Source organism: Agelaius phoeniceus, chromosome 3, assembly GCF_051311805.1.
Source record: "Agelaius phoeniceus isolate bAgePho1 chromosome 3, bAgePho1.hap1, whole genome shotgun sequence".
NCBI classification, from domain to species: domain Eukaryota; kingdom Metazoa; phylum Chordata; class Aves; order Passeriformes; family Icteridae; genus Agelaius; species Agelaius phoeniceus.
In genome coordinates this window covers 1,235,905-1,262,550 of record NC_135267.1, presented here as the reverse complement: position 1 = coordinate 1,262,550, position 26,646 = coordinate 1,235,905, and the positions used below count along the sequence as shown (strand labels likewise).

The 26,646-nt window shown below is 49.1% G+C and overlaps 1 protein-coding gene across 4 annotated transcripts; it reads left to right on the top strand.

Annotated features, from left to right (window-relative positions):
* Positions 1 to 484: 484 nt before the first annotated feature.
* On the top strand, positions 485 to 24,984 carry CCDC25 (coiled-coil domain containing 25). Of its 4 annotated transcripts, none has more exons than XM_054653912.2 (9): positions 489 to 718; positions 4,335 to 4,382; positions 5,438 to 5,477; positions 8,415 to 8,466; positions 9,863 to 9,938; positions 12,836 to 12,939; positions 18,412 to 18,614; positions 20,398 to 20,443; positions 24,795 to 24,984. In XM_054653912.2, the coding sequence occupies exons 1-9, from the start codon at positions 694 to 696 to the stop codon at positions 24,822 to 24,824; spliced, it is 624 nt and encodes a 207-aa protein (XP_054509887.1). In that variant the 5' UTR covers positions 489 to 693; the 3' UTR covers positions 24,825 to 24,984. The 4 variants fall into 4 exon arrangements, with proteins under 4 accessions (XP_077032548.1, XP_077032547.1, XP_054509887.1 ...); XM_077176431.1 differs by having other exon boundaries at positions 703 to 718; positions 4,335 to 4,446; XM_077176433.1 differs by lacking the exons at positions 18,412 to 18,614; positions 20,398 to 20,443; positions 24,795 to 24,984 and adding an exon at positions 17,893 to 18,025 and having other exon boundaries at positions 485 to 718.
* Positions 24,985 to 26,646: the final 1,662 nt, after the last annotated feature.

Genomic DNA, 26,646 nt, shown 5'->3' with positions numbered 1-26,646 from the left:
CGGAAAAAAGGGGAAAGGGGAAGAGGAAAAGGTAAGGAAAAAAAAGGGGAGACAGTGAAGGAAAGAGGGGAAAAGCCAAGGGGAGAAAAAAAAGGAAAGAAAAGGAAAAACCAGAAAATTAGATATCTCCCATGGCACTGCGCATGCGCGATACACTACCGTAGTGTCATGACAAGACTGCGCATGCGCAATACGATTTCCGTACGCTATCATGGCCGCCCTCTCATACGCAGTTCTATTTTCCGTACGCCATCATGGCCGCTCTGCGCACGCGCAGTTCTATTTTCCGTACGATATCATGGCCGCCCTCTCATACGCAGTCCTATGATCCGTACGCTGTCATGGCGGCTCTGAGCATGCGCAGTGACGTTTATGCGCAGCATGACGGCCATCGCGCATGCGCACTGAGATTTCCGTACAGTGTCATGGCCGCCCGCACACGCGCCGCTGCCGTTACCCGCCGCTCCATAGCTGCTCTGCGCATGCGCATTCTCCGCACGCAGCCCTGACGTCATCACGCACGGCCCCTTCGCGGCCGGGCCTTCCCTGCGGAAGAGGCGGCGGAGCCCCGGGACGGGCCCGGGAAAACGCGGGATAAAAACGGGAAAAAAAGGGAAAAACGGGATAAACCCGGGATAAACCCGGGCTAACCGGGAGCAGCGGGATCAGCGCAGCGCCCGCGCCGCCGCAGCCATGGTGTTCTACTTCACCTCCAACGGTGAGAGAGGGAATTCCCGGGAATTCTCGGGGAATTCCCGCCCAAATCCCCTTTTCCCGCGAATTCCCGCTGCAATTCCCGCCCTTCTCCCAAGTTCCCGCCCTTTTCCCGCATCCCCCCCTGGAATCTCCGAATTCCCGGGATTTCTCCTTTTCCCGAGGTTTTCCTTCGGGATTTTTCCCGCGAGTCTTCGGGATTCCCGCGGGAAAACAAATCCAGAGAATGTTCCTGGCAAAAAGCGGGAATGGCTCCACAAAATCCGGGAATTCTCCTTGAATTCCCAATTTGGGACCGAATTTCAGGAGCTGACTTTTCCTGGAATTTTCCAGGACTTTTCCTTCATTTTTCCTGGATTTTTCCTGCATTTTCTCACCCAATCCGGGACTATACAATTCCCATTTTCCCATGAGGATTTTTTTTGGGATTTTGGGCATTTTATGATGCAAACATTCCAAATTAAAAGGCAGGAGCAAGGTGGATTTGGGGAATTTTGGGAGGAATTTGGGAATTTTGGGAATTCCAGCTGGAATGTGCCAGAATTCCCGGGAATTCAAGCCCGTGGGAATTCCCAGATTTCCCTTGAAAAGCCCAGGGAGGGAATTTGGGCTCTCCAAAAAACCTGGGAAAAAGTTTCCAGGAGAGAATTTCTGGGAATTTGGGGCTGAGAATTCCTGAAATTCTGGGGGATTTGGGGCTTTTTCCCGGGTTTTCCATGGATCCATTCCTGGGTTTTTCCCAGGATTTCCATGGATGCATTCCCGAGGTGTTTGCACGGATCCATTCCGGGTTTTCCATGGATCCAATCCCAGGTTTTGCATAGATCCATTCCCGGATTTTCCCGGGTTTTCCATGGATCCACTCCCAGTTTTCCATGGATCCATTCCCGGGTTTTCTGTGAATCCATTCCTGGGTTTCCATGGATCCATTCCCGGGTTTTCTGTGAATCCATTCCTGGGTTTCCATGGATCCATTCCTGGGTTTTCCCCGGGTTTTCCATGGATCCATTCCTGGGTTTCCATGGATCCATTCCTGGGTTTTCCTTGGGTTTTCCATGGATCCATTCCTGGGTTTCGATGGATCCGTTCCCGGGTTTTCCCTGGGTTTTCCATAGATCCACTCTCAGTTTTCCATGGATCCATTCCTGGGTTTCCGTGGATCCATTCCCGAGGTGTTTGCATGGATCCATTCCTGGGTTTTCCCCAGGTTTTCCATGGATCCATTCCTGGGTTTCCATGGATCCATTCCTGGGTTTTCCCCAGGTTTTCCATGGATCCATTCTCAGGTTTTCTGTGGGTCCATTTCTGGTTTTTCCATAGATCCATTCCCAGGTTTTCCATGCATCCATTCCTGGGGTGTTTCCATGCATCCAATCCCAGTTTCCCATGGATCCATTCCTGGCTTTTCCATGGATCCAATCCCGGGTATTTCCCAGGTTTTCCATGGATCCACTCCCAGTTCTCCTGGCTCTATTCCGGGTTTTGCATGGATCCAGTCCTGAGTTTTTCATGGATCCATTCCCAAGTTTTCCCCGGGTTTTCCCTGGGTTTCCCATGGATCCAGTCCTGGCTTTTCCATGGATCCATTTCTGGGTATTTCCCTGGGTTTTCCATGGATCCACTCCAGGTTTTCCATAGATCCATTCCCGGATTTTCCCCAGATTTTCCATGGATCCATTCCTAGGTTTCCATGGATCCATTCCTGGGTTTTCCCCGGGTTTTCCATGGATCCACTCTCAGTTTTCCATGAATCCATTCCTGGGTTTTCCCCGAGTTTTCCATGGATCCATTCCCGGGTTTTTCCCGGGTTTTCCATGGATCCACTCCCAGTTCTCCCGGCTCTATTCCGGGTTTTGCATGGATCCAGTCCTGAGTTTTTCATGGATCCATTCCTGGGGTTTGCATGGATCCATTCCCAAGTTTTCCCCGGCTTTTCCATGGATTCATTCCCGGATTTTCCCCGGCTTTTCCATGGATCCACTCTCAGTTTTCCATGGATCCATTCCCAGGTTTTCCCCGGGTTTTCCATGGATCCATTCCTGGGTTTCCATGGATCCATTCCTGGGTTTTCCATGGATCCATTCCTGGGTTTTCCCCAGGTTTTCCATGGATCCATTCCTGGGTTTCCATGGATCCGTTCCCGGGTTTTCCCTGGGTTTTCCATAGATCCACTCTCAGTTTTCCATGCATCCATTCCTGGGTTTCCGTGGATCCATTCCCGAGGTGTTTGCATGGATCCATTCCTGGGTTTTCCCCAGGTTTTCCATGGATCCATTCCCGGGTTTTCTGTGGGTCCATTTCTGGTTTTTCCATAGATCCATTCCCAGGTTTTCCATGCATCCATTCCTGGGGTGTTTCCATGCATCCAATCCCAGTTTCCCATGGATCCATTCCTGGCTTTTCCATGGATCCAATCCTGGGTATTTCCCAGGTTTTCCATGGATCCATTCCCAGTTCTCCTGGCTCTATTCTGGGTTTTGCATGGATCCAGTCCTGAGTTTTTCATGGATCCATTCCCAAGTTTTCCCCGGGTTTTCCCTGGGTTTTCCATGGATCCGTTCCCAGGTTTTCCCCGGGTTTTCCATGGATCCACTCCAGGTTTTCCATGGATCCATCCCTGGGTTTTCCCCGGGTTTTCCATGGATCCATTCCTAGGTTTTCCATGGATCCATTCCTGGGTTTTCCCCAGGGTTTCCATGGATCCATTCTTGGGTTTTCATGGATCCATTCCTGGGTTTTCCCCGGGTTTTCCATGGATCCACTCTCAGTTTTCCATGAATCCATTCCTGGGTTTTCCCCGAGTTTTCCATGGATCCATTCCCGGGTTTTTCCCGGTTTTCCATGGATCCACTCCTGGTTCTCCATGGATCCATTTCCAGGTTTTTCCCAGGTTTTCCATGGATCCACTCCCAGTTCTCCTGGCTCTATTCCGGGTTTTGCATGGATCCAGTCCTGAGTTTTTCATGGATCCATTCCCAAGTTTTCCCCGGGTTTTCCCTGGGTTTTCCATGGATCCGTTCCCAGGTTTTCCCCGGGTTTTCCATGGATCCACTCCAGGTTTTCCATGGATCCATTCCCAGGTTTTCCCCGGGTTTTCCATGGATCCATCCCTGGGTTTTCCCCGGGTTTTCCATGGATCCATTCCTGGGTTTTCCCCAGGGTTTCCATGGATCCATTCTTGGGTTTTCATGGATCCATTCCTAGGTTTTCCCCGGGTTTTCCATGGATCCACTCTCAGTTTTCCATGAATCCATTCCTGGTTTTCCCCGAGTTTTCCATGGATCCATTCCTGGGTTTTCCCCAGGTTTTCCATGGATCCATTCCCGGGTTTTCCCGGTTTTTAATGGATCCATTCCTGGGTTTTCCCTGGGTTTTCCATGGATCCATTCCTGGGTTTTCCATGGATCCATTCCCGGGTTTTTCCCCCAGTTTTTCATGGATCCACTCCTGGGTTTCCATGGATCCATTCCTGGGTTTTCCATGGATCCATTCCCGGGTTTTCCCTGGGTTTTCCATGGATCCATTCCTGGGTTTCCATGGATCCATTCCTGGGTTTTCCATGGATCCATTCCCGGGTTTTTCCCGGTTTTTCATGGATCCATTCCTGGTTTTCCCTGCAGCCGCTGCCGCTGTCTACACCATCTACATGGGCAAGGACAAGTACGAGAGTGAGTGACCGCTGGGAATTCTGGGAATTTTGGGAATATTTTGGAATGTTTGGAAATTATTTTGGTAATTTCAGGAATTTGGGGAAATTTCTTAATTTTGGGGATTTTAGGGGAAATTTTTTTTGGGAACTATGGAGATGTTTTGAGAATTTTGGGATTTATTTTGGGAATTGTTTGGGAGGGGTTTTTTGGAATTTCTGGGTTTTTGGGGAATTGCGGGAATTGTTATGGGAATTTCAAGGACTCTTTTCAGAATTTCAGGGATTTTTGGGGGAATTTTGTGGCTGGGTTTGAGGTGGGAATTCCGGGATTTGGGGTGGAATTCTGGGATTTGGGGTGGGATTTTCGGGCTGGATTTGGGGTGGGATTTCTGGGATTTGGGGTGGGAATTCTGGGATTTGGGGCTGGATTTGGGGTGGGAATTCTGGGATTTGGGGCTGGATTTGGGGTGGGAATTCTGGGATTTGGGGCTGGATTTGGGGTGGGAATTGTGGGATTTGGGGCTGGATTTAGGGCGGCAATTCTGGGATTTAGGATTGGATTTGGGGTGGGATTTCTGGGATTTAGGGCTGGATTTGGGATGGGAATTGTGGGGTTTAGGGCAGGAATTCTGGGATTTGGGGTTGGATTTGGGATGGGAATTGTGGGGTTTGGGGTGGGAATTCTGGGATTTGGGGTTGGATTTGGGGCGGGTATTCTGGGATTTAGGGCAGGAATTCTGGGATTTGGGGTTGGATTTGGGGTGGGAATTCTGGGATTTGGGGTGGGAATTCTGGGATTTGGGTTGGATTTGGGGTGGGGACTGTGGGATTTGGGGCTGGATTTGGGGTGGGAATTGTGGGATTTGGGTTGGATTTGGGGTGGGAATTCTGGGATTTGGGGTGGGAATTGTGGGATTTGGGCTGGATTTGGGCTGGATTTGGGGTGGGAATTGTGGGATTTGGGGTGGGGACTGTGGGATTTGGGGTTGGATTTGGGGTTGGAATTCTGGGATTTGGGCTGGATTTGGGTTGGATTCCCGGGATTTGGGTCTGACCCCGTGCCCGTTCCCGCAGACGAGGACCTGATCAAGTACGGGTGGCCCGAGGACGTTTGGTGAGCGCCGGGATCCCGGAATTCCAACGGGAAACGGGAATGGGGACCCGGGGGGGCTGCAGTGGGGTGGGGGCAGGGATCCTGGATCCCATTGGATCCCATTGGATCCCATTGGCTTCCCCTGGATCCCATTTGGATCCCATTGGCTTCCCCTGGTTCCTTTTGGGTTCCCTGGATCCCGTTTGTTCCCCTTGATCCCATTTCCCTGGCTCTCATTTTGCCCTGATCCCATTTGAATCCCGTTTTTCCCTGGATCCTCTCTGTTCCCTGGATCTTTGGGTTTCCCTGATCCCATTGGATTTCCTGATCCCATTTGGGTCCCGTTTGTTCCTCTGGATCCCATTTCCCCCTGGATCCCATTTTTCCCTGATCCTGTTTGAATTCCATTTTTCCCTGGAACCTCTTTGTTACCCGGATCCCATTTTCCTCTGGATCCCATTTCTTCCCCTGGATCCCATTTGGATCCCGGTTGTTCCTGTGAATCCCAATGGACTCCCCTGGATCCCATTTGTTTCCCCACATCCCATTTTTCCCTGGATTCTGTTTGTTCCCTGGATCCCATTGGATTTCCCTGGATCCCATTTCCCCCTGATCCCAGTTTGTCCCTTGGATCCCATTTGGATCCCACTGGATTCCCCTGGATCCCCTTTGTTCCTCTGATCCCATTTGGATCCTGTTGGTCCCCCTGGATCCCATTGGATTCCCCTGGATCCCATTTCCCCCCGATCCCAGTTTGTCCCTTGGATCCTTTTTGTTCCCATGGATCCCATTTGCTTCCCTGATCCCATTTGGATCCCATTGGATTCCCCTGGATTCCCTTTGTTCCTCTGATCCCATTTGGATCCTGTTGGTCCCCCTGGATCCCATTGGATTCCCCTGGGTCCCATTTTTCCCTGATCCCCTTTGTTCCCCTGGATCCCAGATTCCCCTGATCCCATTGGGTCCCCCTGGATCCCGTTTGTTTCCCTGGATCCCATTTTTCCCTCATCCCATTGGATTCCCTGGATCCCCTTTGTTCCCCTGATCCTGTTTGGATCCCGTTTTTCCCAGGGATCAGGGGAAAAAAGGGGATCCAGGGAAACAATGGGTCCCCCTGGATCCCATTGGATTCCCCTGGATCCCCTTTGTTCCCCTGATCCCATTTTGGGTTTTTCTTTCCCTGATCCCGTTTTCCCCTGGATCCCCTTTGGATCCCATTTCTTTCCCTGGATCCCTCTGGATCCCATTTCCCCCCCTGACTCCATTCCTTTCCCTGGATCCCGTTTGTTTCCCTGATCCCATCTGAATCCCATTTTTCCCTGGATCCCATTGGGTTTCCCTGGATCCCATTGGATTCCCTTGATCCCATCTGGATCCCATTTGCCCCTGATCCTCTTTGTTCCCCTGGATCCCATTTGGATCCCGTTTCCCCCTGGATCCCATTGGATTCCCCTGGATCCCATTCGGATCCCATTGGTTTCCCTGCTCCTGTTTGGATCCCATTGGATTTCCCTGGATCCCCTTTGTTCCCCTGATCCCATTTTTGGGGGTTTTGGTTTTTTTTGTTTTCCCTGATCCCGTTTTTCCCTGGATCCCCTTTGGATCCCATTTCTTCCCCTGGATCCCCTCTGGATCCCATTTCCCCCCTGACTCTGTTCCTTTCCCTGGATCCCGTTTGTTTCCCTGATCCCATCTGGATCCCATTGGGTTTCCCTGGATCGTGTTTGTCCCCCTGGATCCCATTGGATTCCCTTGATCCCATCTGGATCCCATTTCCCCTGATCCCGTTTGTTCCCCTGATCCCATTTGGATCCCGTTTCCCCCTGGATCCCATTGGATTCCCATGGATCCCCTTTTTCCCTGATCTCCTTTTTTCCCCTGGATCCCAGATTCCTCTGGATCCCGTTTGTTTCCCCACATCCCATTTGTTCCTCTGATCCCATTTGGATCCTGTTGGTCCCTCTGGATCCCATTCGGATCCCATTGGTTTCCCTGCTCCTGTTTGGATCCCATTGGATTTCCCTGGATCCCCTTTGTTCCCCTGATCCCATTTTGGGGTTTTGTTTTGTTTTCCCTGATCCCGTTTTCCCCTGGATCCCATTTGGATCCCATTTCTTCCCCTGGATCCCATTTGGATCCCATTTTTTTCCCTGGATCCCATTTGGATCCCATTTCTTCCCCTGGATCCCATTGGATTCCCATGGATCCCCTTTTTCCCTGATCTCCTTTTTTCCCGTGGATCCCATTGGATTCCCATGGGTCCCATTTGGATCCCATTGGATTTCCCTGGATCCCGTTTGTTTTCCCTGATCCCATTTGTTCCCCTGGATCCCATTTCCCCCAATCCTCTTTGTTCCCTGGATCCCATTTGGATTCCCCTGGATCCCATTTGGATCCCATTGGATTTCCCTGGATCCCCTCTGTTCCCCTGATCCCATTTTTGGTTTTTTTTTGTTTTCCTGATCCCGTTTTTCCCTGGATCCCCTTTGGATCCCATTTCTTCCCCTGGATCCCCCTGGATCCCATTTCCCCCCTGACTCCTCCATTCCTTTCCCTGTTTCCCGCTTTATTCCCAACTTTTTTCCCATTTTCCCCAATCCCCCCCCTCCTCCCCTCAGGATTCCCAGGAATTCTCCCCCTCTGTGGGAAAGGGTCTGGGATTATCCCGGATTCCCACGGATTCGGGATCGGGAATTCCCAGGGCTGGGCTCTGGGTTGGAATTCCCGGAATTCCCGGGATTCCCGGGATTCCCAGCGCCATTCCCACGGATTCGGGATCGGGAATTCCCAGGGCTGGGCTCTGGGTTGGAATTCCCGGAATTCCCGGAATTCCCGGGATTCCCAGCGCCATTCCCATGGATTCGGGATCGGGAATTCCCAGGGCTGGGCTCTGGGTTGGAATTCCCGGAATTCCCGGAATTCCCGGGATTCCCAGCGCCATTCCCGCCGTCCCCGCAGGTTCCATGTGGATAAACTCTCCTCGGCCCACGTCTACCTGCGGCTGCACCAGGTGATTCCAAGGGAAAAACATGGGGGAAAATTCGGGAAAATCCTGGGGAAAATTCAGGGAAATCTTGGGAAAGCCTCAGGGAAAAATCTCGGGAAAAATCTCGGGAAAAACAGCAGGAAAAATTCGGGATGTCCCCTGGGAAAACCACAGGAAAAACCTTGGGGAAAGCTTGGGAAAAATCTCGGGAAAAACCCCAGGAAAATTTGGGAAAATCTCAGGAAAAACCTCAGGAAAAACCCCAGGAAAATTTGGGGAAAATCTCAGGGAAAAACCTCAGGGAAAACCCCAGGGAAAGTGTGGGGAAAACCTTGGGGAAAACGCAGGGGAAAAGCTCAAGAAAATCAGGAAAAACCTTGGGAAAAACTCAGGAAAACCAGCAGGAAAATGGGGATAACCTCGGGAAAAACCTTGGGAAAACCAGGGGAAATTGGGATTTCCATGAGGAAAAGTTGGGATTTTCATAAGGGAAAAATCGGGATATTCATGAGGAAAAATTGGGATTTTCATGAGGAAAAATTGGGATAATCATGAGGAAAAGTTGGGAAAATCAGGAAAAATTGGGATATTCATGAGGAAAATTTGGGATTTATCTTGAGGAAAACCAGGGAAAATCAGGAAAAATTGGGATTTTCATGAGGGAAAATTGGGATTTTCATGAGGAAAAGTTGGGAAAATCAGGAAAAATTGGGATTTTCATGGGGAAAAATTGGGATTTTTCATGAGGAAAAACTGGGATTTTCGTGAGGTAAAATTGGGATTTTCATGAGGAAAAATTGAGAAAATCTGGAAAAATTGGGACTTCCATGAAGAAAAATTGTGATATTCATGAGGAAAAGTTGGGAAAATCAGGAAAAATTGGGGTTTTGATGAGGAAAAATCAGGATATTCATGAGGAAAAATTGGGAAAATCAGGAAAAGTTGGGAGTTTCATGAGGAAAAATTGGGATTTTCATGAGGAAGAGTTGGGAAAATCTGGAAAAATTGGGATTTTCATGAGGAAAAGTTGGGAAAATCAGGAAAAATTGGGATTTTCATGAGGGAAAATTTGGGTTTTCATGAGGAAAAGTTGGGAAAATCAGGAAAAATTGGGATTTTCATGAGGAAAAATTGGGATTTTCATGAGGAAAAGTTGGGATTTTCATGAGGAAAAGTTGGGAAAATCAGGAAAAATTGGGATTTTCATGAGGGAAAGTTGGGCAAATCAGGAAAAAATTGGGACTTTCATGAGGGAAAATTGGGATTTTCATGGGGAAAAATTGGGACATTCATGAGGAAAAATCAGGAAAAATTGGGATTTTGATGAGGAAAAATTGGGAAAATCAGGCAAAAGTTCGGGCCAGTTGGGAAAAGGGGGTGTGAGTGTGGGCTGAGGTGGGAATTTGGGAATTCCCTGCAGGGCCAGAGCATGGATGACATCCCCAAGGAGGTGCTGAGCGACTGCGCCCACCTGGTGAAGGCCAACAGCATCCAAGGTACCCGGGAAAATGGGAAAAAATGGGAAAAAATGGGGAAAAATGGGAAAAAATGGGGAAAAATGGGAAAAAATGGGGAAAATGGGGGAAAAAATGGGGGGAAAATGGGGGAAAATGGGGGAAAATGGGAAAAAATGGGGGAAAATGGGGAAAAATGGGGGAAAATGGGGGGAAAATGGGGAAAAATGGGGGAAAATGGGGGAAAATGGGAAAAATGGGAGAAAATGGGGGAAAATGGGACAAAATGGGAAAAATGGGGAAAAATGGGAAAAAAATGGGAAAAATGGGAAAAAATGGGGGAAAAATGGGGAAAAATGGGAAAAAATGCGGAAAAATGGGAAAAATGGGAGAAAATGGGAAAAATGGGGAAAAAATGGGAAAAATGGGGAGAAATGGGGAGAAATGGGAAAAAATGGGGAAAAATGGGAAAAATGGGAAAAAATGGGGAAAAATGGGAGAAAAATGGGAAAAAATGGGAAAAAATTTGGAAAATGGGAAAAATGGGAAAAAATGGGGGAAAAATGGGAAAAAATGGGGGAAAAATGGGAAAAAATGGGGAAAAATGGGAAAAAATGGGGAAAAATGGGAAAAAATGGGGAAAATGGGAGAAAATGGGGAAAAATGGGAAAAAAATGGGAAAAAAATGGGAAAAAATTGGGAAAAATGGGGAAAAATGGGAAAAATGGGAAAAAATGGGAAAAAATTGGGAAAAATGGGGAAAAATGGGAAAAAATGGGAGAAAATGGGAGAAAATGGGGAAAAATGGGAAAAAATGGGGAAAATGGGAAAAAATGGGGGAAAATGGGAAAAAATGGAAAAAAATGGGGAAAAAATGGAAAAAATGGGGAAAAATGGGAAAAAATGGGGAAAAATGGGAAAAAATGGAAAAAAATGGGAAAAAATGGGGAAAATGGGGAAAAATGGGAAAAAATGGGGGAAAATGGGAAAAATGGGAAAAAATGGGGGAAAAATGGGAAAAAAGGGGGGAAAATGGGAAAAAATGAAAAAAAATTGGGAAAAAATGGGGGAAAATGGGAAAAAATGGGAAATACAAAAAAAACCAAAAAAACAAAAAAACCAAAAAAAAACATGGAAAATTCTGGGAAATCCTGGGGAAAAAAAGGAGAAATCCCAGGAAGAAAATGGGAAATTCTAGAAGAAGAAAAATGGGAGATTCTGGGAAATCCCAGAAAAAAAACTGGGGAATTTCCTGGGAAATCCTGGGAAAAAAAACCTGGGAATTCTTGGGGAAAAGCCTGAGGAATTCTGGGGGGAAAAAAGGGAAATTCTGGGAAATCTCAGGAAAACAAAAAAAGGGAAATCATGGAAAAAGATGAAAAAAAAACAAAACAAAAAAACCAGGAAATTCTGGGAAATCCCAGGAAAAAAAAAAAAGGGAGGAAATCCTGGAAAAAGAAAAAAAAAAAAAAAAAAAAAAAAAGGGAAATCCCAGGAAAAAAAAATGGGAAATCCAAGAAGTCAAATGGGAAATTCTGGAAAAAAACAGGAAATTCTGAGGGGAAAAAAACCTGAAAATAAACCAGGAAAAACCACAGGAAATGCCCAGGAAAAGGGTTGGGATCTGCCCCAGAAAATCCCGGAAAATGTTGGGAATTTTCTGGGAAATCCCCTGGAAATGCCAGAAAATCCTGGGAAAACCCCAGAAAAACCCAGGGTTTTCCTGTTTTTCCCTACTTTTCCCTTATTTTCTCCTCATTTTACCTCTTTCCTCCATTTATTTTCCCTGTCTTTTCCATTTATTTTCCCCATTTTTTCCTATTTTTGCCCATTTTCCCCCATTTCCAGCTGCAAGCTGAGCTCAGTGATGGTGCTTTACCCCATTTTTCCCATTTTTAAGCTGTTTTGATGCATTTTTTCCCATTTTCCCCTGGTTTTCCCCCATTCCCAGGCTGCAAGCTGATCCCAGTTACGTTGCTTTACCCCATTTCATTCATTTTTTCCCATTTTCCCCCATTTTCACCCCATTTCCTGCAGGCTGCCAGCTGAGCTCAGTGACTGCTGTTTACCCCATTTGATCCCATTTGATCCCATTTGATGCCATTTTTTCCCATTTTTCCCCATTTTTTCCCCATTTCCAGGCTCCAAGCTGAGCTTGCTGAAGGTGGTTACCCCATTTTTTCCCATTTTTTCCCATTTTTCCCTGGTTTCACCCCATTTCCTGCAGGCTGCAAGCTGAGCTCGGTGACGGTGCTTTACCTGATTTTACCCTATTTTATCCCATTTTTAGCTGTTTTTTTCCCATTTTTCCCTGTTTTCACCCCGTTTCCTGCAGGCTGCGAGCTGAGCTCAGTCACTGTGCTTTACCTGATTTTACCCCATTTTTTCCCATTTTTACCTGTTTTTTTCCCATTTTTTCCCATTTTCGGCCCATTTCCTGCAGGCTGCAAGCTGACCTCAATGACCGTGGTTTACCCCCCATTTTATCCCATTTTTCCCATTTTTAGCTGTTTTTACCCCATTTTTTCCCATTTTCACCCCGTTTCCTGCAGGCTGCAAGCTGAGCTCAGTGACCACACTTTACCCCATTTTTTCCCATTTTTTGCTGTTTTCACCCCATTTCTCCCCATTCCCTGCAGGCTGCAAGCTGAGCTCGGTCACTGTGGTTTACCCCCCATTTTATCCCATTTTTAGCTGTTTTTACCCCACTTTTTGCCCGTTTTTCCCCATTCCCTGCAGGCTGCAAGCTGACCTCGGTCACCATGGTTTCCCCCCCATTTTTTCCCATTTTTGGCTGTTTTTACCCCATTTTTTCCCCATTTCTCCCCGTTCCCTGCAGGCTGCAAGCTGAGCTCGGTCACTGTGGTTTACCCCCCATTTTTTCCCATTTTTAGCCGTTTTTACCCCATTTTCACCCCGTTTTTCCCCATTCCCTGCAGGCTGCAAGCTGAGCTCGGTCACTGTGGTTTACACGCCCTGGAGCAACCTGCGCAAAACGCCCGACATGGACGTGGGGCAGATCGGCTTCCACCGCAGCAAGGATGTGAGGGAATGTGGGAATGAAATCTGGGAATGTGGGAATGGATAATATGGGAATGTGGGAATGAAATCTGGGAATGTGGGAATGAATCTGGGAATGTGGGAATGAAATCTGGGAATCTGGGAATGGATAATATGGGAATGTGGGAATGAAATCTGGGAATGTGGGAATGAAATCTGGGAATTTGGGAATGGATAATATGGGAATGTGGGAATGAAATCTGGGAATGAATCTGGGAATCTGGGAATGGGGGCAGATCGGCTTCCACCGCAGCAAGGATGTGAGTGAGGGAATGTGGGAATGGAATCTGGGAATGTGGGAATGGAATCTGGGAATGTGGGAATGTGGGAATGGGAACAGATCGGCTTCCACCGCAGCAAGGACGTGAGTGAGGGGATGTGGGAATAAAATCTGGGAATGTGGGAATGAAATCTGGGAATTTGGGAATGAAATCTGGGAATGAATCTGGGAATGGGAACAGATCGGCTTCCACTGCAGCAAGGATGTGAGGGAATGTGGGAATGAAATCTGGGAATGTGGGGATGAATCTGGGAATGTGGGAATGGGAACAGATCGGCTTCCACCACAGCAAGGATGTGAGTGAGGGGATTTGGGAATAAAATCTGGGAATGAATCTGGGAATGTGGGAATGGGGGCAGATCGGCTTCCACCGCAGCAAGGATGTGAGTGAGGGGGAAATGTGGGAATAAAATCTGGGAATTTGGGAATAAAATCTGGGAATGTGGGAATGGGAACAGATCAGCTTCCACTGCAGCAAGGACGTGAGTGGGAATGGGGGAATAACATCTGGGAATGTGGGAATAAAATCTGGGAATGAATCTGGGAATGTGGGAATAACATCTGGGAATTTGGGAATGGATAATATGGGAATGTGGGAATGAAATCTGGGAATGAATCTGGGAATGGGAACAGATCGGCTCCCACCGCAGCAAGGACGTGAGTGATGGGAATGTGGGAATGAAATCTGGGAATGTGGGAATAAAATCTGGGAATGGGAACAGATCAGCTTCCACCACAGCAAGGACGTGAGTGGGAATGGGGGAATAAAATCTGGGAATTTGGGAATGGGAACAGATCGGCTTCCACCGCAGCAAGGATGTGAGTGAGGGGATGTGGGAATAAAATCTGGGAATGTGGGAATAAAATCTGGGAATCTGGGAATGAAATCTGGGAATGTGGGAATGGGAATTTGGGAATCAATCTGGGAATTCGGGAATGGGGGCAGATCGGCTTCCACCACAGCAAGGACGTGAGTGAGGGAATCTGGGAATAAAATCTGGGAATGTGGGAATGAATCTCGGAATGTGGGAATGAAGTCTGGGAATGTGGGAATAAAATCTGGGAATGTGGGAATGAAATGTGGGAATAAAATCTGGGAATGAATCTGGGAATTTGGGAATAAAATCTGGGAATTTGGGAATGGGGGCAGATCAGCTTCCACCGCAGCAAGGATGTGAGTGAGGGGATTTGGGAATGGGAATCTGGGAATGTGGGAATGAATCTGGGAATGGGGGAATGAAATCTGGGAATGTGGGAATAAAATCTGGGAATGTGGGAATGAATCTGGGAATCTGGGAATGAAATCTGGGAATGAATCTGGGAATGGGGGCAGATCGGCTTCCACCGCAGCAAGGACGTGAGTGAGGGCATTTGGGAATGAAATCTGGGAATGTGGGAATGAAATCTGGGAATTTGGGAATGAAATGTGGGAATTTGGGATCAAATCAGAGAATCTGGGAATGGGAACAGATCGGCTTCCACCGCAGCAAGGATGTGAGTGAGGGAATGTGGGAATAACATCTGGGAATGTGGGAATAAAATCTGTGAATTTGGGAATTGGGGCAGATCAGCTTCCACTGCAGCAAGGACGTGAGTGAGGGGGGAATGTGGGAATGAATCTGGGAATGAATTTGGGAATGGGATCAGATCGGCTCCCACCGCAGCAAGGACGTGAGTGGGAATGGGAATGGATAATATGGGAATGAATCTGGGAATTTGGGAATGGGAACAGATCGGCTTCCACCACAGTAAGGACGTGAGTGAGGGGATCTGGGAATGGGGATAAAATCTGGGAATTTGGGAATGAATCTGGGAATGAATCTGGGAATGGGATCAGATCGGCTCCCACCGCAGCAAGGACGTGAGTGGGAATGGGAATGGATAACATGGGAATGTGGGAATAAAATCTGGGAATGTGGGAATGAAATCTGGGAATTTGGGATCAAATCTGGGAATTTGGGAATGGGAACAGATCGGCTCCCACCGCAGCAAGGATGTAAGGGAATGTGGGAATGGGAATTTGGGGATAAATCTGGGAATGTGGGAATGGGAACAGATCGGCTCCCACCGCAGCAAGGACGTGAGTGATGGGAATGGATATGGGAATAAATCTGGGCATCAATCTGGGAATTTGGGAATAAATCTGGGAATGGGAAATGTGGGAGTGGGAATTGGGGATGTGGGAGTGGGGATTGGGAAAATGGGAATGGGAATGGGATCAGATCGGCTTCCACCACAGCAAGGATGTGAGGGATGGGAATGGAAAATCTGGGAATGAATCTGGGAATTTGGGAATGAATCTGGGAATGGGAATGCAGGAATGGGGATGGGAACAGATGGGGAATGGATATGGGAGTGTGGGGATGGGAATAAATCTGGGAATGTGGGGATGGGAATTTGGGAATGGGATTGGGAACAGATCAGCTTCCACTGCAGCAAGGATGTGAGTGAGAGAGGAGGGAATGGGAAATCTGGGAATTTGGGAATGAATCTGGGAATGTGGGATTGGGATTGGGATTGGGAATGGGACATGAGTGAGAGATATGGGAATGGATATGGGAATTTGGGAATGTGGGAATGGGAATGGGAGCAGATCGGCTCCCACCGCAGCAAGGACGTGAGGGACGTGGGAATGGGAATAAATCTGGGAATTTGGGAACAGAGGAATGTGGGACTGGAAATGGGAATGTAGGAATGGGAACAGCGGGAACTGGGAAGGGGGAACATCGGGAATCAGTTTGGGAATAGGAACCTCAGGAATTTGGGAATGGTCATTGGGAATCTGGCAGTGGAAACAATGGGAACAGCGGGAATGTGGGAATGGGAACAGTGGGAATGTGGGAATGGGAACAGCGGGAATGTGGGAATGGGAACAGCGGGAATGTGGGAACAATGGGAACAGTGGGAATGTGGGAACAATGGGAACAGTGGGAATGTGGGAATGGGAACAGCAGGAATGTGGGAATGGGAACAGCGGGAGCTGGGAATGGGAACAGCGGGAATGTGGGAACAATGGGAACAGCGGGAGCTGGGAATGGGAACAGCGGGAATGTGGGAATGGGAACAGCGGGAATGTGGGAATGGGAACAACGGGAATGTGGGAACAATGGGAACAGTGGGAATGTGGGAATGGGAACAGTGGGAATCCATCCGGGAATGGGAACAGCGGGAATGTGGGAATGGGAACCTTGGGAATCCGGGAATGGGAACACCAGGAACATTCCGCATTCCCGGTTTCCCCACAATTCCCAACACAAACCAGGACTGGGACGTTTTTCCCGTTGGGAGCAGCCCCCATTCCCGCTTTTCCCGCAATTCCCGCTTTTCCCGCAATTCCCGCTTTTCCCGCAATTCCCGCCACCGCCAGCAGAGAGCAGCACCGGGACGCGTCTCCCGCTGGGAGCAGCCCCATTCCCGCGTTAATTCCCGGTTCAATTCCCGGTTCAATTCCCGCTTTAATTCCCAGTTTAATTCCCGGTTCAATTCCCGGTTCAATTCCCGGTTCAATTCCCGCTTTAATTCCCAGTTTAATTCCCGCTTTAATTCCCGGTTCAATTCCCGGTTCAATTCCCGCTTTAATTCCCAGTTCAATTCCCGGTTCAATTCCCGGTTCAATTCCCGCTTTAATTCCCGGTTTCACTCCCGGTTCAATCCCCGCTTTAATTCCCGGTTCAATTCCCGGTTCAATTCCCAGTTCAATTCCCGCTTTAATTCCCAGTTCAATGCCCGCTTTGATTCCCAGTTCAATTCCCGGTTTCACTCCCGGTTCAATCCCTGCTTTAATTCCCGGTTCAATTCCCGGTTTCACTCCCGGTTCATTCCCTGGTTTCCAGGTGCTCCCGGTCATGGGGGGGTTGTGGAGCAGCGCGCTCCCGTTAATCCCAGTTTAATCCCTGTAATTCCCTGTGTCATTCCCAGTTTAACGCCGGTCTAATCCCCAGTTTAATCCCAGTTTAACCCCGGTTCAATCCCAGTTTAACCCCAGTTTAAGCCCAGCCTAACCCCATATTCCAGGTGCATTCTTGTGACGGTGGAGCGGCGCAGGGTGGAGCAGCGCACTCCCATTATCCCGGTTTAACTCCTCCATTATCCCAGTTTAAGCCCTGTTAATCTCTGGTTCAATCCCCAGTTTAAGCCTGGTTTAACCCCAGTCTAAGCCCAGCCTCACCCTCCCTTAGGTCCGTTCAGTGACGGTGGAGCGGCGCGGGGCGGAGCAGCGCACTCCCATTATCCCAGTTCAATCCCAGTTTAACCCCGGTTCAATCCCCAGTTCAATCCCAGTTTAAGCCCGGTTTAACCCCAGTTTAAGCCCGGTTTAACCCCATGTTCCAGGTGCGCTCGGTGACAGTGGAGCGGCGCGGGGTGGAGCAGTGCAATCCCGTTATCCCAGTTTAACCCTGGTTCAATCCCAGTTCAATCCCAGTTTAATCCCAGTTCAATCCCCAGTTTAAGCCTGGTTTAACCCCACTTTAAACCCAGCCTAACCCCCCGTGTTCCAGGTCCGTTCCGTGACAGTGGAGCGGCGCGGGGCGGAGCAGCGCACTCTCAGTTCAATCCCAGTTTAACCCCAGTTTAACCCCGGTTCAATCCCAGTTCAATTCCCAGTTTAAGCCCGGTTTAACCCCAGTCTAAGCCCAGCCTAACCCCATGTTCCAGGTGCGTTCGGTGACGGTGGAGCGGCGCGGGGCGGAGCAGCGCAATCCCGTTATCCCAGTTCCATCCCAGTTTAACCCCGGTTCAATCCCCAGTTCAAGCCCGGTTTAACCCCAGTTTAAGCCCGGTTTAACCCCATGTTCCAGGTGCGCTCGGTGACGGTGGAGCAGCGTGGGGCGGAGCAGCGCAATCCTGTTATCCCAGTTTAACCCTGGTTCAATCCCAGTTCAATCCCAGTTTAACCCCGGTTCCATCCCCAGTTTAACCCCAGTTCAATCCCCAGTTCAATCCCGGTTTAACCCCAGTTTAAGCCCAGTTTAACCCCATGTTCCAGGTGTGTTCGGTGACGGTGGAGCGGCGCGGGGCGGAGCAGCGCACTCCCGTTATCCCAGTTCAATCCCAGTTTAACCCCAGTTCAATCTCCAGTTCAATCCCCAGTTCCATCCCAGTTTAACCCCGGTTCAATCCCAGTTCAAACCCGGTTTAACCCCAGTCTAAGCCCAGCCTAACCCCATGTTCCAGGTGCGCTCGGTGACGGTGGAGCGGCGCGGGGCGGAGCAGCTGCGGCGGCTGGAGCGGACGCGCGTGGAGCGGTTCCCGGACCTGGCGGCCGAGCGGGAATGCCGGGACCGGGAGGAGCGGGGGCGGCGCCGGATGGAGCTGCAGGAGCAGCGCCGGGAGCAGCGCGAGGAGCAGCGGCGGAAAAAGGAGATGGAGGAGCTCAGGTGGGAATGGCGGGAATGCCGGGAATGCCGGGAATGTCGGGAATGGTTAATCGGGAATGCCGGGAATGGTTAATTGGGAATGGTTAATTGGGAATGGCGGGAATGTTCAGTTGGGAATGGCGGGAATGGTTAGTTGGGAATGTTGGGAATGTTCAGTTGGGAATGCTGGGAATGTTCAATTGGGAATGGCGGGAATGTTCAATTGGGAATGCTGGGAATGCCGGGAATGGTTAATTGGGAATGCCGGGAATGTCGGGAATGTTCAATTGGGAATGCCGGGAATGTTTAATTGGGAATGTTGGGAATGTTGAATTGGGAATGTCGGGAATGTTGAATTGGGAATGTCGGGAATGTTCAATTGGGAATGCTGGGAATGTTCAATTGGGAGTGCCGGGAATGGTTAATTGGGAGTGCCGGGAATGGTTGGTGGGAACGTTCGGTGAGAGTTCTGGGAATGTTTGGTGACAACGTTGGGAATGTTTGGTGGGAATGCTGGGAATGGTTGGTGGGAATGTTGGGAATGTTTGCTGGGAATTTGGGCAATGTTTTGTGGGAATGTTTGCTGGGAATGTTTGATGGGGATGTTTGGTGGGAATTCTGGGAACATTTGTTTGGAATGTTGGGAATGGTTGGTGGGAACGTTTGGCGAGATTTCTGGGAATATTGGGAATTCCAGGAATGTTTGGTGGCAACGTTGGGAATGTTTGTTGGGAATGCCGGGAATGTTTAACTGGGGACATTCAGTGAGAGTTCTGGGAATGTTTGGCTGGAATGTTGGGAATGGGTGTGGGAATGCTGGGAATGGTGGGAATGCTTGGTGGGAATGCTGGGAATGTTTGGTGGGAATGTTTGATGGGGATGTTTGGTGAGAATTCTGGGAATATTTGGTTGGAATGTTGGGAATGGTTGGTGGGAATGTTTGGCGAGATTTCTGGGAATATTGGGAATCCCAGGAATGTTTGCTGGGAGTGCCAGGAATGTTTGGTGGGAATGTTTGGTGGGAATGTTGGGAATGCTTGGTGGAAATGTTGGGAATGCAGGGAATATTGGGAATGTTTGGTGGGAATTCCTGGAATGTTTGGTGGGAATTCCTGGAATGTTTGGGATTTCCGGGATCTGAACTCCTGAGGGTTTTCCAAGGAGAATCCTCGGCCTCGGGCAGGGAATGGGGGCTGGGAATGCTGGGGGAGAGAGCCTGGAACTGCCCCTGGAATTGCCCCAATTCCCTCTGGAATTCCCTCTGGAATTGCCTCTGGAATTGATCCTGGAATTACCTCTGGAATTGCCCCAATTACCCCTGGAATTCCCTTTGGAATTTCCCTGGAATTCCCTCTGGAAACGATCCTGGAATTTTCTCTGGAATTCCCTTTAGAATTGTCTCTGGAATTGCCCCAATTACCCCTGGAATTCCCTTTGGAATTTCCCTGGAATTCCCTCTGGAATTCCCTCTGGAATTGCCCAAGGAATTTGGGATTCCCAGGATTCCCTCGGGAGCCTCTCTGAGCTGCACAAAATCTGGGATTGAAGGAAATCTGGGAATTTCCTGGGATCCAGGCTGGGAAATCTGGGATCGGGATCCCAAATCCTGGGATTTTCCAGCTGGGAGAACCCAGAGAAAAACCTCGGAGTGGGGGGGGGGGGGGGGGAAAGGAATTCCGGGATAATCCAGGAGGGGCGGAATTCCGGAGGGGGAAAATCCTGGGGGGAATTCTGGGATCCGCTCCCGGTTTTCCGTGGGAATTCCCTGGGAATTCCAGGATGATTCTGGGAATTGTCCCTGCAGGAGCTACTCGTCCCTGATGAAGGCCGAGAACATGTCCTCCAACCAGGTGAGCGGGAACCCGGAATTCCGGGAATTCCTCGGGAAAACGGGAATAGTGGGGATAAATGGGATGGGGAATGGTGGGAATGATGGGATTCATGGGAATGATGGGCATGGGAATGATGGGAATGATTGGAATGGGAACGATGGGATTGGGACTAACAGGAATGGGGATAATGGGGATAATGGGGATAATGGTAAATATGGGAGTGGGAATATTGGGAATGATGGGAATGATGGGAATGGGAATAATTGGAATGGTAAAAATGGGATTGGGAATGATGGGAATGGGATTGGGACTGGAATGGGAATGATGGGAATGGGATTGGAATAATGGGAACAATGGGGATAATGGTAAATATGGGATTGGGAATATTGGGAATGATGGGAATGATGGGAATGATGAGATTGGGAATAATTGGAATGGTAAAAATGGGATTGGGAATGATGGGAATGGGATTGGGACTGGGAATGGAATGGGAATAATGAGATTCGGAATAATGGGAATGGGGATGGGAATAACGGAATTGGGAATGATAGGAATGGGATGGGAATGATGGGCATGGGAATGATGGGATTAATGGGAATGATGGGAATGGGACTGGGAATGGAATGGGAATAATGGGGATGGGAATAACAGAATTGGGAATGACAGGAATGGAATGGGAATGATGGGATTAATGGGAATGATGGGATTGGGAATGATGGGATTGGGACTAACAGGAATGGGGATAATGGGGATAATGGGGATAATGGTAAATATGGGAGTGGGAATATTGGGAATGATGGGAATGATGGGATTGGGAATAATTGGAATGGTAAAAATGGGACTGGGAATAATGGGAATGGGACTGGGAATGGAATGGGAATAATGGGGATGGGAATAATGGAATTGGGAATGATGGGAATGGGATGGGAATGATGGGATTCATGGGAATGATGGGAATGGGATTGGAATGGGAACGATGGGATTGGGACTAACAGGAATGGGGATAATGGGGATAATGGTAAATATGGGATTGGGAATATTGGGAATGATGGGAATGGGAATAATTGGAATGGGAATGATGGGAATGGGACGGGAATAACGAGATTCGGAATAATGGGAATGGGGATGGGAATAACGGGAGGGATGGGGATAATGGGAATGGAATGGGGATGGGAATAACAGGAATGGGAGTGATGGGAATGCGATTGGAATAATGGGAATAACAGGAATGGGATGGGAATGATGGGATTAATGGGAATGATGGGATTGAAAATGATGGGAATGATGGGATTGGAATGATGGGATTGGAATGATGGGATTGGGACTAACAGGAATGGGGATAATGGGGATAATGGGGATAATGGTAAATACGGGAGTGGAAATATTGGGAATGATGGGAATGATGGGATTGGGAATAATTGGAATGGTAAAAATGGGACTGGGAATGATGGGAATGGGACTGGGACTGGAATGGGAATAATGGGGATGGGAATAATGGAATTGGGAATGATAGGAATGGGATGGGAATGATGGGCATGGGAATGATGGGATTGGGAATGACGGGGATGGGATTGGAATGATGGGAACGATGGGATTGGGACTAACGGGAATGGGAATAATGGGGATAATGGTAAATATGGGATTGGGAATATTGGGAATGATGGGAATGATGGGAATGGGAATGATGGGAATGGGACTGGGAATAACGGAATTGGGAATGATAGGAATGGAATGGGATGGAAACGATGGGATTAATGGGAATGATGGGATTGGGAATAATGGGATTGAAAATGATGGGAATGATTGGAATGGGAATGATGGGATTGGGACTAACAGGAATGGGGATAATGGGGATAATGGAAAATATGGGATTGGGAATATTGGGAATGGTGGGAATGATGGGATTGGGAATAATTGGAATGGTAAAAATGGGACTGGGAATGATGGGAATGGGACTGGGACTGGAATGGGAATAATGGGGATGGGAATAATGGAATTGGGAATGATAGGAATGGGATGGGAATGATGGGATTAATGGGAATGATGGGATTGGGAATGATGGGAATGATTGGAATGGGAACGATGGGAATGGGACTAACGGGAATGGGGATAATGGGGATAATGGTAAATATGGGATTGGGAATATTGGGAATGATGGGAATGGGAATGATGGGAATGGGACTGGGACTGGGAATGGAATGGGAATAATGAGATTCGGAATAATGGGAATGGGGATGGGAATAACGGGAGGGATGGGGATAATGGGAATGGAATGGGGATGGGAATAACGGGAATGGGAGTGATGGGAATGCGATTGGAATAATGGGAATAACAGGAATGGGATGGAAATGATGGGATTAATGGGAATGATGGGATTGAAAATGATGGGAATGATTGGAATGGGAACGATGGGATTGGGATTGGAATGATGGGAACGATGGGATTGGGACTAACGGGAATGGGGATAATGGGGATAATGGTAAATACGGGAGTGGGAATATTGGGAATGGTGGGAATGATGGGATTGGGAATAATTGGAATGGTAAAAGTGGGATTGGGAATGATGGGAATGGGATTGGGACTGGGAATGGAATGGGAATAATGAGATTCGGAATAATGGGAATGGGGATGGGAATAACGGAATTGGGAATGACAGGAATGGGATGGGAATGATGGGATTAATGGGAACGATGGGATTGGGACTAACAGGAATGGGGATAATGGGGATAATGGTAAATATGGGATTGGGAATATTGGGAATGATGGGAATGACGGGATTGGGAATAATTGGAATGGTAAAAATGGGAATAATGAGATTATTGGGAATAATTGGAATGGGAATGATGGGAATGGGACTGGGACTGGGAATGGAATGGGAATAATGATATTTGGAATAATGGGAATGATGGGAATGGGATGGAAATAATGGGATTAATGGGAATGATGGGCATGGGAATAATGGGATTGAAAATGATGGGAATGATGGGATTGGGAAAAATTGGAATGGGAATAAGGGGAATAATGGGATTCGTGGGAATGGGATTGGGAATAATTGGAATGGGAATTATGGGAGTTATGCCATTAATGGGAATGGGAATAATGAGATTGGGGATGATGGGAATCATGGGAAAGATGGGAATGGGATTGGGAATGGGGACGGAATGGGAATGATGGGAATGATGGGAATGATGGGATTGGGAATGATGGGAATGATGGGAATGATGGGAATGATGGGAATGGGAGTGATGGGATTGATGGGAGTGATGGGAGTGATGGGAATGATGGGAATGATGGGAATGATGGGATTGGGAGTGATGGGATTGGGAATATTGGGAGTGATGGGAATGATGGGAATGATGGGATTGGGAATGATGGGAATGATGGGAATGATGGGATTGGTGGGAATGATGGGATTGGGAATGATGGGATTGGGAATGATGGAAGTGATGGGAATGATGGGAGTGATGGGAATGATGGGAGTGATGGGAATGATGGGAATGATGGGATTGGGAATGATGGGAATGATGGGAATGATGGGAGTGATGGGAATTCCCGGAGCTGCAGACCCCGAGGTGCCCAGGAGGGAAAGGCCGGGCCGGAGCCCCCCGGGATCCCGGGAAATTTTGGGATTGGAACGGGAACATCCCGAAATCCCCTCCCCCCCCCCAAACCACCCCGGCATCCCCCGTTCCCACGGCTCCGATTTCCCGGGAATCGCCGCAATTCCCAGGAAACCCCGGCCCGCGGGAATTCCCAGCAATGCCCATTCCATTCCCAAATTCCCTCAAATCCCACATTCCCAAAATCCCCCAATTCCCACATTCCCACATTCCCATTCCCAAATTCCCCAAATTCCCCCCAATTCCCAAAATCCCAAATTCCCAATTCCCAAATCCCCCAATTCCCAAATTCCCAATTCCCCCATTCCCGGCATTCCCCCATTCCCGAATTCCCACATTCCATTCCCAGTTCCTGTTCCCAAATCCCACATTCCAAATCCCCCAATTCCCACATTCCCAATTCCCATTCCCAGATCCCACATTCCCATTCCCAAATTCCCCAAATTCCCCCCAATTCCCAAAATCCCAAATTCCCACATTCCCAAATTCCCACATTCCCATTCCCAGTTCCTGTTCCCAAATCCCAATTCCCAGATCCCACATTCCCATCCCCAAATTCCCCCCAATTCCCCCCAATTCCCACATTCCCCAAATCCCAAATCCCCCAATTCCCACATTCCCAATTCCTGTTCCCAAATCCCACATTCCCATTCCCAGCATTCCCAATCCCCCCATTCCCAGCATTCCCAATTCCCCCATTCCCAGCATTCCCAATTCCCCCATTCCCGAATTCCCGCTGTTCCCTGCAGGACGGCAACGACTCCGACGATTTCATGTGAGGATCCCTCCGGAAGATCCTCCCGGAATTCCCAGGAAAACCGGAATTCCCGGGAAAAGGAACTCGGGCTCCGGCCCCGCGGGAACCTCGGGAACGCTCCCGGACTTTGGGGGGGGAATTCCCGGGAATGTCGGAGCCAACAAAGGCTGGGATTGGCCGGGGCCGCCTCTGGAATTCTTCCAATGGGAAAATTCGGGAATGGAGCCGGCCGGGCTTTGGGATTTCTGGGATTTTCCTTCGGGATCGCGCGGAATTCCCGAAGGCGAGGGGGGGGGGGAATCCCCGGAGCGGGAGGGGATTGGGGGAAAAAACGGGGAAATTGGGAAAAACCTGGAAAAATGGGGAGGGGGGTGGGAAGAACAGAGGAAAACTGGGAAAAAACGGGAAAAACCTGGGAAAATGGGGAGGGGTGGGAAGAACAGAGAAAAACTGGGAAAAACTGGGAAAAACGTGGGAAAATGGGGGGATGGGAAGAACAGAGAAAAACTGGGAAAAAACGGGGGAGAAATGGGGAAAAAGGGGGGAAAAACTGGGAAAAACTCAGAAGAAGTGGGAAAAACCAGGAAGAAGTGGGGGAAATGGGAAGAACGGGGAAAAAGCTGGGAAAAACGGGGGAAAACCGAGAAAAACCGGGAAAACTGGGGGCAAACCTGGGAAAAGTGGGAAAAAAACTGGAAAAAAAAACAGGAAAAACTGGGAAAAATGGGAAAAAAAGAGGGAAAAAGAGGGAAAAACCCTGGGAAAAGGGAAGAGTTCTCTCCAGGGCTGGGATCCTGGCGGGCTTGGCAGAAATCCAGGAATATTCCAGGGAAAAGAGGATTCCCAGAGATCCCAGGGATCGGGAATGGGGCCGGGAATGGGATCGGGAATGGGGTTCAGGAGCTGCCCTGGATCCCTGGATGGCTCCGGATTTTTGGGATTTGGGAAGGGCGGGAAAACCGGGGCTGCTTCCCCATGGGAATGGGAGAAGATTTGGGAATGTGGGAATATCTGGGAATATTTGGGAATATCTGGGAATGTGGGCAAGAGCCCTCCCAGCGCTCCGTCCATGGCTCCGACCGACCGGGAGCATTCCCGGAATTTTTCCCGGAGCTTTCCTGGGATCCTTGGGGTGTCCCAAGCTCCCCCCATTCCCAAAGATCCGGGAGATTCGGGGTCTCCTTTTCCCCCATCCCCAAACTCAGGAAGGTTTTGGGGTCCCCAGCCCAGCCCAGGGGGGATTTTGGGGGGTTCCCCTCCCCCCCCCATTCCCAACGTCCCCTTTTGGGATCACCTCAAATCCCATTGGGATGATCCCAACCCTTCCCAGGGCCTCAGTTCCCCGAAATTCCCCCAAAATTCCCCCAAATCCCATCGGGATGATCCCAACCCTTCCCGGGGCTCAGCCCCCCCAGAATTCACCCAAAATCTCCCCCAAATCCTCCCCAAATTCCCAAAAATCCCATTGGGATGATCCCAACCCTTCCCAGGGGCTCAGCTCCCCAAAAATTTCCAAAAAATTCCCCCAAATCCCATTGGGATGGTCCCGGCACTTCCCAAGGGCTCAGCGCCCCCAAAATTTCCCCAAATCCTCCCCAAATTCCCAAAAATCCCATTGGGATGGTCCCGGCACTTCCCGGGGCTTAACCCCCCCAAAATTCCCCCAAAATTCCCCCAAATCCCATTGGGATGATCCCAACCCTTCCCAGGGGCTCAGCTCTCCCAGAATCCCCCAAAATCCCCCCCAAATCCTCCCCAAATTCCCAAAAATCCCATTGGGATGATCCCAACCCTTCCCAGGGCTCAGCCCCCCCAAAATTCCCCCAAATCCCATTGGGATGATC